At 51.2% G+C, this 12,287-nt stretch overlaps 1 protein-coding gene across 2 annotated transcripts; it reads left to right on the top strand.

The window, feature by feature from the left end:
* Positions 1–234: 234 nt before the first annotated feature.
* LOC127584382 (dual specificity protein phosphatase 1-A-like) lies at positions 235–5,095 on the top strand. Of its 2 annotated transcripts, none has more exons than XM_052041156.1 (5): positions 235–344; positions 599–1,049; positions 1,662–1,780; positions 2,761–2,980; positions 3,808–5,095. In XM_052041156.1, the coding sequence occupies exons 2-5, from the start codon at positions 674–676 to the stop codon at positions 4,020–4,022; spliced, it is 930 nt and encodes a 309-aa protein (XP_051897116.1). In that variant the 5' UTR covers positions 235–344; positions 599–673; the 3' UTR covers positions 4,023–5,095. The 2 variants fall into 2 exon arrangements, with proteins under 2 accessions (XP_051897116.1, XP_051897118.1); XM_052041158.1 differs by having other exon boundaries at positions 301–344; positions 558–1,049.
* The last annotated feature ends 7,192 nt before the right edge of the window (positions 5,096–12,287 follow it).

Here is a 12,287-nt window from a genome sequence, read left to right as displayed (position 1 = left end):
GGGGGGGGGGGGCCAATCCTGTTTTAAAAACTTTCGCCCTGTCCCCGGATTTTTTAGCAAAATTTCAACTCTGGAGTCCGTGGCCCCGCCTCCCACGGTACCCGACACGTCACCGCCCGTGCGGGGTGTTTCCTGATCCCACGTGCAGTGACGACACACTACCTAATATGGACCGAAAGGGCGTGACTCCCCGTGACGTCTGCTTCCTAATATGGCATGGACCGAGCGGGGGTTCCGGGTTCCGAGACTATAAAATAATTGCACCGGAGTTTAGCAGGTTTATTGAAACTAGGAGAAGAAGATTTATTTGCCAAGCACAACTTTAATTCGTCTTAATTCCGACTGTAAGTATGCAGACCCTGCAACATTGACAGAGCAGAAATCTGCTGGTTTTATTTTGTTTTTTTTTATTTTATAGAGATATATTAAATTCAGATCAGTTCACCGCCATCTACCTCCTGTGAATTTAACAAACAATTTTAAAAACTCCAAGTCTGCAATTTTATTCAAAATTTTTAGGAAATCTAAAAGTTTATTTTTCTTTGTGATCACATTAGGAAAGTTGGAGCTAACCGTTCCAATGATTGTTTTGTGACAGGACCCGCCAGTTGTCGCTGAAGGAGTCGGAACAGATCTGTAAGAGAAGCGGACTGCCATTCATCGGGTGTCCAACATGGTAACAACGGAATCGCTGGAGATCGAGAGCTGTCACTTGGTGCAACTGATGGTGGAGGAACAGGGACCCATACTCATCCTGGACTGCCGTTCCTTCCTGAGCTTCAATGCGTCCCACATCAGGGGCTCACACAACGTGTACTGCAACACCATCGTCAAGCGCAGGTCGAAAGGAGCCATCGCCCTGGACTGCATCCTGCCCGAAGACAGCATCCGCGCCGGCCTGAGCTGCGGATCCTACCCCCGGGTGCTGGTCCTGGACGAGAGGAGCGCGAGTGTGGCCACGCTGGGCCGGGACAGCACGGCCCGGCTCGTCCTAAACACCCTGAGTTCCCAGCTCGACACCAGCACCTTGAAGATCTACTTCTTGAAAGGTACGGACCCGTGACCGGCTGCGGGACAGCGCGCAGCGTGTGGGGTCGGTGCACGGCTGTGGGATCAGTGCACGGAGCGCGGGTCCGTAGCGCAGTTGTGGGATCAGTGCACGGTTGTGGGATCAGTGCACGGAGCGCGGGTCCGTAGCGCAGTTGTGGGATCAGTGCACGGTTGTGGGATCAGTGCACGGAGCGCGGGTCCGTAGCGCAGTTGTGGGATCAGTGCACGGTTGTGGGATCAGTGCACGGAGCGCGGGTCCGTAGCGCAGTTGTGGGATCAGTGCACGGTTGTGGGATCAGTGCACGGAGCGCGGGTCCGTAGCGCAGTTGTGGGATCAGTGCACGGTTGTGGGATCAGTGCACGGAGCGCGGGTCCGTAGCGCAGTTGTGGGATCAGTGCACGGAGCGCGGGTCCGGGTAGGTGTCCGGCAGCATCACCCCCAGCTCCCACAGATGTCCCGGGACCCTCGCTCTGTGCCGCCCCCTCCCGTTCCCCCTCTATAGCTGGGATCACCCTGTGCACCGAGCTCCCGGGAACGCGCTTTGCCCCGGGGTGGCGGCGGGCGGGAGCGCGCACGGAGCCCGAACTGACCCCCTCCCCTCTCCCCGCAGGAGGTTACGAGACTTTCCACTCGCTCTTCCCGGAGATGTGCACGGAGGCGCTCAGCGCGTACCCGCCGGCGGGCTCCGTGCCCACGCTCATCGCCAGAGGAACGCCGCTGTATGACCAGGTGAGCCCCCGCGATCCGCACTCCCCCGCGATCCGCACTCCCCCGCGATCCGCAACCTCGTCCCCCAGCCCCGTCACTAACCCCGACTTTCAGCTCCTCCCCCCACCCCCAGTCCCCAACCTCCCCCCACCCCCAGTCCCCAACCTCCAGTCTCCACTCCCCCACCCCCACAGTCCCTAAACTCCCTCCACCCCCAGTCCCCAACCTCCAGTCTCCACTCCCCCACCCCCACAGTCCCTAAACTCCCTCCACCCCCAGTCCCCAACCTCCAGTCTCCACTCCCCCACCCCCACAGTCCCTAAACTCCCTCCACCCCCAGTCCCCAACCTCCAGTCTCCACTCCCCCACCCCCACAGTCCCTAAACTCCCTCCACCCCCAGTCCCCAACCTCCAGTCTCCACTCCCCCACCCCCACAAACCTCCCCCAACTTCCAGTCCCCAACCCCCCCACAGTCTCCAACCTCCAACCCCCTCCCCCCCGCCCCATCCTCAGCCTCCCCCCAAACCTCTGGCTCAGACCAAACAGCAGCAGCCAGAACTCTGCTCCAGTAAAGCCTACGACAGCAGAGCCATTCGCTCCATTGAATCACTGCTGGGCCCTTTGGAAGAGGCTGGGGAGTAGCCCCTTCTCCCCCGCCCCCAGTCCCTACCAATCGGTTCTCTTTCAACCAACTACCCACACCGCGGGGGCCCTGTAAATCAGTCCCCTCCAATCACCCTGTGAGGTTGTCTGCCTCCACTGGATGGGTGTGTTGGCTGGGATAGTGGGGAGGAGATGGGCAATGTTAAACCACAGCAGGACGTGAGGGCCTCCTGTTGACGTTTGACGGGATGCCTGCCCTTCATTATCTCACGCCATCATTAGCATTGGGCGGGACACGGTTTCACGTTAATGCCTGCTTCACGCTGCATTAACTGAGGTGTCCTCTGCTCAGGTTGGGGCCACATTCTCATCTTGTGTGTTGTGTCTTTGGTTGCAGGGTGGCCCAGTGGAGATCCTGCCCTTCCTGTACCTGGGCAGTGCCTACCACTCGTCCAGGAAGGAGACACTGCAATCCCTGGGGATCACTGCGCTGCTCAATGTCTCTTCCAACTGCCCCAACTGCTTCGAGGGAGTTTTCCAGTATAAGTGCATCCCTGTGGAGGACAGTCACATGACTGACATCAGCGCCTGGTTTCAGGAAGCCATTGATTTTATTGGTAGGTTGCAAAACTTGGAAAATTCAGACCAACTTTTGCCAGTATGATGTTCTATCTTCATAACCGAACACTGTCCCATTCTGATTCATCAGTCCCAGCTTGTCCCCCACACCCTGCCAGTTTAATGTCCTTCAGACTGATGAATACAGACTGAACCAGTTGGATGACCGCATGGTCTTCCCCACACTATCTCCTCCAGCCCTTATCTCTGTGTCCTGGGATTTGAGATCTTCAGGACAGAGAACTGATGACGAGGAGCAGAAGTAGTCCATTCTGCCTCTCGAGCCTGGTCCAACACTCAATAAGGTCATGGTCCATCTGTTCTTTGGCCTCTCTACGTTCCTGTCCCAGGCCAATAAATTCTGTCCAAAGAGCCGCCCCTCTTGGTCGCAAATTCACTCAATAACTCGGCTCCTCTCTGAGAATCACCACTGCAAGATCGGCCAATCTCTGAAAGAAGAGATTCTCCCTCATCCCTGTTAAATGGGCAGCCCCCCATTCCGTAACTGTGCCCCTTGATTCAAGATACCCCCAAGAAGGGAAGCATCCACCTTGTTGAGTAAGCATTAACGCTGCTCACTCTTGGCACAGGGCAGGAGCGACATCAAGGTTATATTTGGTCTGCAAGGTTTGCAGAGGGTCCACCACTGCTTTCAAAACACATTCTCCAATCCTTGATCTCTTAAGCCCAACGTAGTGTGTCCATTCTGCATGAAATTCATGAGTGATTTTTGATTCGTACCTCAGTTAGTTATGGGTTGGGATGATGATCTCTCCTTCCCCTCCACACTGTGTGTTAACGAGCCTCTCCTCTTTGCTCTCAATAGATTCTGTGAAGAACAGTGGCGGCAGAGTCTTGGTGCACTGTCAGGCTGGGATCTCCAGGTCTGCCACCATCTGCCTGGCCTACCTGATCCGGACACAGCGAGTGCGGCTGGAAGAAGCCTTCGACTTTGTCAAGCAGCGGAGGGGCGTCATTTCTCCAAACTTTGCTTTCATGGGACAGTTGCTGCAGTTTGAAACCAAAGTGCTGTGTCACTAGAGACTGGCTTTTTAGCGAAGAGAAGGTTAAACGTCAACCGGTCCTCAAGAGCGATGCATGATGATCCAGACCTGCCAGTGTCAGCAGCTCACTGAGGAGCCTTGCAATACCAGGAAGTCTGTTACGTTTCGGATGCTCTAGATTGTTGGTATCAACAGACAAGACAAGAAGGCAGGGCAATGGCACACTTCAATCTGGCATAGGTCCTTACAAGCAGCTTGGATGGTCCAGGTTTCAGATTAGCTCAACAATGAGCCATGCAAATGTCAGCAGACATTGGCTTCACTCTGGACTTGCAACCTCAGATTAAAAAAGCAGCATCTCTCACTGATCATGAGATGGTCATCTGTAGATCCCTGCTACAATACCAGTGCGATGTGGCCCTAAACCCACCCCTTTCCTGTAGATCTCACTGGTATCATTTCCCTATGTTACGCGCCAATCTGTGGTGCCGCTGAGAGGGTGAGTCTTGCTGCTTGTTTGGGAGGTTTCACTGAATAACTAAACGTTTGAAAACAACGGATGTGAACCTTTGGCCATTACTGCTCTTACTCTGTACACCAATTTTCGAGTTGGTGTGTTGGGACCCACTCTTGAGGATATCCTTTTGGAGATTGTCCAAAGAGGAAATGCTGCTCTTATTTGTTTCATTTTTGAGCCTTCCTAGGCTTCTGGAACATTCCAATGTTTACCGTTCAATGCAGACTCTGAGCCATCCTACTGAGAAGCATTCTTGACCTCAAGTGTACCTCAGTCACATGGGAGACACACTTTGACAATAAATTAGTTTGAACTGCGAGTGTTTGGAGCCCAAGGGGAGGATACAGATGGTATAATGGCTGGTCCTTTATACACTGTAGATATCACAATCACCCTGGGTTCCCATCAGCTTGCTCTTGAAATGTCACAAAGTGTAACTTAAATTCTCTGTTCTAAGAGAACTCTACCTGCTAACGTCCTTAAAGGAAAGTACTTTATATATTTTATTACCTGTTCAGTAAATGTTTCCAGTTTCACTAATGTATTACTGAGATAATTTATTACATTGGAAAGTAAAATATTTAGAAAATTTTCATGTGTTGTCTCTCGTTATTTCTTGCTGGTTCTGAGTGGAACAATGCTGCTTCCAGTTGAAGGTTTGATCTCAGAGCAGTTTTGATAAGTAGGAGGAGGTTCCGAACCTCACATTGAGCACAAGTAGGTCACCACACACCAGCTCCAGTACTGAGAGATGGTGGAACACAGAGGACAGAAGTTCCAAGTTAATATTCATTCCCATAGCTGTCAGTTGACTGGAGGAGAAATCTGATGGCTGTGTTAACAGTTAGATGTGTGATCCGCGATCCTTGCCTCTCTCCTGACTCATACCACACTCCCAGATAGAACACAGAACATGGAACAGTACAGCACAGGAACAGGTCCTTCAGCCCACCATATCTAAGCCAAGCATGATGCTGAATTAAACTAATCTCTTCTGCCTGCACATGATCCATATCCTTTCATTCCCTGTCTAAAAGCCGCTTTAACTCCAGCCTCGTATCTGCTTTCACCACTTGGCCTGGTTCCAGGCACCCACCACTCTCTGCATGAAAACAAAACTTGCCCCGCACATCTCCTTTAAACTTTCCCACTCTCACCTTAAAGCTTTGCCCTGTAGTATTTGACATTTCTACCCTGGGAAAAAGACTTTGCCTGCTCTATCTATGTCTCTGATAATTTTGTCCAACCTCTCCTTATAGCACATGGCCTCTAATCCAGGCAGCATCCTGGTGAACCTCTCCAAAGCCTCCGCATCCTTCCTGTAATGGGGCGACCAGAATTGCACACAATACTCCAAGAGTGACCTAACCGACGTTTTATCCAGCTGCAATATGGTTTCCTGACTTATATACCCTGTGTCCCGACTGATGAAGGCAAGTATGCAACACACCTTTATAACTCCACCAGTTTACCACACACCCAGGTCCATCCAACCCACATGTACCGCACCCCCAGCTCTCCCATACCCTGTGCATATCACAATCCATTCCCTTACACTGTATATACCACACTCCCTGTCTCACTCTGTGTGTATCACAATGGCACAATCCCTGACCCTGAATGTCCCACACAACACAAGATTTCTTTATTAGTCACATGTACATCAAAACACGCAGTGAAATGCATCCTTTGTGTAGAGTGTTCTGGGGGGCAGCCCGCAAGTGTCGCCACGCTTCCGGCGCCAACATAGCATGCCCACAACTTCCTAACCCGTACGTCTTTGGAATGTGGGAGGAAACCCACGCAGACACGGGGAGAACGTACAAACTCCTTACAGGCAGCAGCCAGAATTGAACCCGGGTCACTGGCGCTGTAATAACATTATGCTAGCCGCTACACTACCGTGCCTGCCCTTAGGAATAGTAAAGGAAGGAAATTACTGGTGGGAGTTGTCTATAGGGCACCAAATAATAACATTACAGTGGCACAGGCAATAAACCAAGAAATAGATGTAGCAGAGGATGTGGAGAGTCTACAGAGAGTCCACACTCCCAGTTCTCACCCACCCTGCATGTACCACAAGGCTGTCTCTCTCCAAGTCTCCACATACTACACTCTGTGCTCTCTTCCACACTACACAGACCACATTCCAGTGATCCCGTTCCCTGCCTTGTACCATGTTCCCATCCCTCTCTTGCCCTGCATCATCCCTTCTCTAGTTCTCTCCTACCTTGCCTGTACCAAACTTCCAACGATGACAGCCCATTGGAAACGGTCAGCCTGCCTTCGAGGTTAGTTGGCAGCTCTACCAAGGATGGGTACCCAGCCGATGGAGGGGTGAGGGGGATGTGCCGAGGCTGGCAGATCAAGAGTACCAAGGAAGGAAAGAGAAACATTCAGTGACCACTGGCTAACCTGACTAGCCAAGGTCTTGTTGCGAGGGAGTAGCCTGGCCCCAATCTACAACTCTTGGATCCTTATTATTGTCACATGTACAGTAGTGTAGCAGTTAGCGTAACGCTTTACAGCGCCAGCGACCCAGGTTCAATTCCGGCCACTGTCTGTAAGGAGTTTGCACACTCTCCCCGTGTCTGCGTGGGTTTCCTCCGGGTGCTCCAGTTTCCTCCCACATTCCAAAGATGTATGGGTTAGGAAGTTGTGGGCATGCTATGTTGGCGCCCGAAGTGTGGCGACACTTGCGGGCTGCCCCCCCAGAACACTCTACGCAAAAGGTGTATTTCACTGTGTGTTTCGATGTACATGTGACTAATAAAGAAATCTTATACAGTGAAAAGCTTGCCTTGCATACCGTTCATATCTGCAAGACGAGTCCTTCACTGTACCTCGGTACATCTGACAATAATAAACCAATGTACCATAGCGCAAGCATCGGGAAGCCAAGGGTGGACAGATTCTCCTGGACATAGTTGACAAATCAAATGCCAGTTCAATGTAATCAACGACTTACATTTTCAGAGCACCTTCCTGAAGCCAGCAAAGCCCCATGTTGTTGGACAATGAGATATGTAAACATGGTCAAAGAGGGAGGTTCTAAGGTGGAGGGAGAGATGGAGTGGCAGAGAGAGAGGGAGGGAGGGAGAGAGAGAGAGAGAGAGAAAGAGGGGGAAGGGGGAGTGGGGGAAAGAAGGGGGAGGGAGAGAGGGAGGGAGACAGACAGACAGCTGAATACAGCTGTCAGTGGAGATTAGTGGAAGAACATGTTGTCGGAGCTGGAGCAGGTTACAGACGTCAGTCGAGATGTTGGTCCTGGAGTAGATTAGAGAGTTAAGGAGGACTTTAGGGGCTGGGACAGGTCACAGAGATAGGCAGGACTGTAGGGCTGAGGAAATGACAAGGGTGGTGAGGGTTATAGGCTCCGATGGAGGTCACTGAGACAGGGATGGGTCTGTGAGCCGCAGGCGACCAGAGAGATAGGGAGAGTGTTAAAAAGGATGGAGGAGGTTTCAGAGGTAGGAACAGGGGCTAGGGGAGGTTTCAGGGATTAGAAGGATGTAGGAGCTGGAGGGGACACAGAGAGGGAGAGGTGTGGGGGCTGGAGGAGGTTACAGAGGCGGGGAAGGGTGTAGAGACAGAGGGCGTTATAGAGACAAGGATGGTTGTGGGGGCTGGGAGTGCTTTTGAAATGAGAACATGGAACAGATGAGGGAGAGGACAGAACAGGAGGGCGAGATTTTAAAATGGAGGATTTGCTGGTCTGGGCTGGTGTAGATCACAAACCAAGTACGGGTGTAGGCAGGGGCTCAGTGAATGATCTGGGTTCGCAGAGGTTGGACACAGAGCAGCAGGAAGTTCAACTTTTTTGATCTACTGGAGACCCAAGTGCGTGGGTCAAAATTCAACACTCGGTCGCTGCCCCTGAGAACTACTCAGGCCTCCAGTGCTGCCTAGTGCAGTCAAATAGCAACTACCCCCTTCCTCAAGCACCGGCCAGCAATGGGTAAATCCCTGAGGGCCCAACATGTCAGGGTGACGTGTCCCAATGGGAAACCCCTCCATGTCTCTGTGTCTCTGCACCACACTCTCCAAGGACAGGAGATGCTGGAGGGATCAGTGTGACCACCATCAGGGACGTCTCAAGGAGGGCAAAGCTCACACTTAGGCAGTGATTGAAGGGCTGAAGTGATTGGCTGGTTGGCCGGAGATCAGAGGAGAGAGGGATGTGGGAACAGTGAGTCAAGGACACTCCCTCTTCCCACCTTCACTGTTTCACCTGGGCACCCATTCCCTGTCCGATGGGATTAACCCTCTCACCCACCTCTCCCTAGTTACTGGTACAGGGAATCCCATTCCCCATTAGAGGGAATTAACCCCCTCACCCACCAGTTACTGGTACAGGGCAGCCTGCTCCTTGTTGAGGGGATTTTCCTTCTCACCCTGTGGATGCTGAGGGGGAAGCCACAGACCAGAAAGATCAGAAATTGGGTTGAACAGAGGAACAACACAAGATGCAGTCGCATGGCTGGGAGTGAACAAAAGATCCCCACAACGGTCAGCGGCAGAGAGAAAAGCAGGTATGTGGACACGTTACTGGGAAGTGCAAAAAACAGCAGGCTGGTGATGGATCGGGATTTCAACAAACCTAACATTGACTGGTTGGACAAACTTGGGTTGTTTTCTCTGGAGCATCAGAGACCTGAGAAAAGTTTATGAAGTCCTGAGAGGCACAGGTAGGGTGGACAGTCAGAATCTTTCTCCCAGGGTAGAAATGTCAAATACCAGAGGACGTGCGTTTAAGATGAGAGGGGGAAAGTTTAAAGGGGATGTGTGGGGCAGGTTTTCTCACACAGAGAGCAGTGGGTGTCTGGAACGGGCTGCCGGGGGTGGTGGTGGAGGCAGGTACGATAGTGACATGTTAGAGGCTGTTAGACACATGAATATGCAGGGAGTGGAGAGATATGGATCATATGCAGGCAGAGGTACTGTGTTCAGCACAGACATGAGATAAGTTATCTTTACTAGTCACATGTACATTGAAACACGCAGTGAAATGCATCTTTTTTTGCGTAGAGTGTTCTGGGGGCAGCCCGCAAGTGTCGCCACGCTTCCGGCGCCAACATAGCATGGCCACAACTTCCTAACCCGTACGCCTTTGGAATGTGGGAGGAAACCGGAGCACCTGGAGGAAACCCACGCAGACACGGGGAGAACGTACAAGCTCCTTACGGACAGCGGCTGGAACTGAACCCGGGTCGCTGGCGCTGTAAAACGTTACACTGACCGCTACACTACAACACTACTGTGGGCTGAAGGGCCGGTTCCTGTGCTGTACTGTTCTCTGTTGTACGTATTAACTGGGGCAGTAATGCGGTAAGGAGATTAGATGGATCAGACTTCTTGAAATGCATCAGGAAGTTGTTTTAAATCAGTATGTTCAGCTCCCGAGGGGACAACATCGGATTTAGTTCCAGGAAATGAAGTTGGGCAAGGGGAGAGGTCAACAAGGGTAGTGATCGTAATTCAAGTCGATTCAGCATAGGTGCAGAAAAGGACAAAGGCAGAACACGATGAAACATTCTAAACCGGGGCAAACTGCACATAAAACTATTGGCTGGTAGAATCAAGGAAGAGCTGAAGATAATTTATACAGGTGACCGACACGTTACAGCAGTTGGGGTAACAGAAATCCACCCTTACAGAATTCACAAATCACCACCAGAAAATCTGAGTAAAACTGAGACAAAATTTGCTCTCATGAAAGTTATGTGAAAACAAAGTAATTAAATGAACCCCAAATTTATTTAATTTCAATTTACAGATGATGTGACTTGGCACTAGGGAAATCATGATACGGATGGTTTTCTCGGAATGTAAACCCCCCTAACACGGGGATCACCTGTAAATACATGAATACAAAGAGGGTTATAATGGAAAGAGACCAAGTAGCAGTCTGAATAAAAAGTCAAAGTCGAGTTTTGTTGTCAGATGCACAAGTTCATGTGTGCACAGGTGCAATGAAAAACTTACTTGCAGCAGCATCACAGGCACAGAGCATCAGATACACAACATTCACAAGAAAAACATAAATTAAACATGAATTATACACAATTTTTACAAGAAAGAACACAATTAGAATGAAAAGAAACAAAGTCCATTGTAATGCAAAGTGGTCATAGTGTTGCTATACTGCAGTGATTAGGGTTGTGCAGGTTGGTTCAAGAACTGAATGGTTGAAGGGAAGTAGCTGTTCCTGAACCTGGTGGTGTGGGACTTCAGGCTTCTGTACCTCCTGCCCGATGGGTAGCTGTGAGAAGATGGCACGGCCCGGATGGTGGGGATCCTCGATGATAGATGCCACCTTCTTGAGGCAGCACCTCCTGTAGATGTCTTGATGTTAACTGCCGTTCCCTATGCACGGCCCCTCAGTATGCAACAAATTTCCGTTTCCCACCTCAGCCTGTTTTCCGCCTGGATCTCAGTTACCTGCCTGACAGGCTTCGTACTCCCTGTTCCCTCAGCTCCATTGTCCCAGGGAGCCTTGGTTTTCGTCCCCTCACCCTATGCCCCAGCTGACGCTCAGGATAAGAAGCTTGCCCACTGCAGGCTTCTGTTTTCCCAGTGCACGGGCAGTGAGTGAAGGACTTTGACAAACTTCTGCAGATCTACACTAGGAAGCAGTCTGACTGGTTGCATCATGGCCTGGAATGCTCAGGAACGCAAGAGGCTACAGAGTCCGTGGGACTCAGCCAGTTCCATCACGGGTACAACCAGCCCCCCCCACCATTGAGGAACATCTACAAGATGCGATGTCTCAGGAAGGCAACATCCATCATCAGGGACACCCACCATCCGGGCCGTGCCCTCTTCTCGATGCTACCGTCAGGCAGGAGGTACAGGAGCCTGAAGACCTCAAGGTTCAACAACTGCCATCAGGTTCTTGAACTGACCTGAGAAACCCTAACACTGCCTCGGACTACATCTCTTTTCCTCTCTCTCAACTTGCACTGATGCCGTTATGTTTATCTTGTCCTGTAAGTTATGTATAATTTAAGTTTAGCATAGAAACATAGAAAACCTACAGCACAATTCAGGCCCTTCGGCCCACAAAGCTGTGCTAACATGTCCCTACCTTAGAAATTACTAGGCTTACCCGTAGCCCTCTATTTTCCTAAGCTCCATGTACCTATCCAGAAGTCTCTTAAAAGATCCTATCGTATCCGCCTCCGCCACCGTTGCCGGCAGCCCATTCCATGCACTCACCACTCTCTGAGTAAAAAACTTACCCCTGACATCTCCTCAGTACCTACTCCCCAGCACGTTAAACCTGTGTCCTCTTGTGGCAACCATTTCAGCCCTGGGAAAAAGCCTCTGACTAACTTTAAGCTAACTTATGTTTGTAATGTACACTGCTGCTGTGTGAAGTTAACTTTCATGGCATGTATCCCCTGGGGATGGACACCTGTGACAATAACCTTGAAGTTGAACTCGAGGTATCACACTGCTCCGCCAGTGGTAGTGAGGCAGCGGTGAGAATGGTGTCACATGATGCGAGGGGGGCCGTGTGCACTTGATGTGTCACTGTGTGCCACGTGTGTATGTGATTAAGCAGTAGGTGTGGAGAGTTTCCTCTGGGGTGACTCAAGCTCATGTGAGCAGGAACCAAGAGTGAGATAACCTCGGCCTTGTGTCCTGCACCGTCCCCTATGGCAGACCCATGGTACAATGGGGGGGTTCAGCTCTCTGCATGATCAGCTTGTTCATTGCTGCAGAAACCACCACCCCCCCCCACACCACCTCTCCCCCCTCTGCCCCCGCAGAGCTGGGTGC

This window comes from Pristis pectinata, chromosome 29, assembly GCF_009764475.1.
Source record: "Pristis pectinata isolate sPriPec2 chromosome 29, sPriPec2.1.pri, whole genome shotgun sequence".
NCBI lineage: Eukaryota > Metazoa > Chordata > Chondrichthyes > Rhinopristiformes > Pristidae > Pristis > Pristis pectinata.
This window is presented reverse-complemented; position numbering and strand designations above follow the sequence as displayed.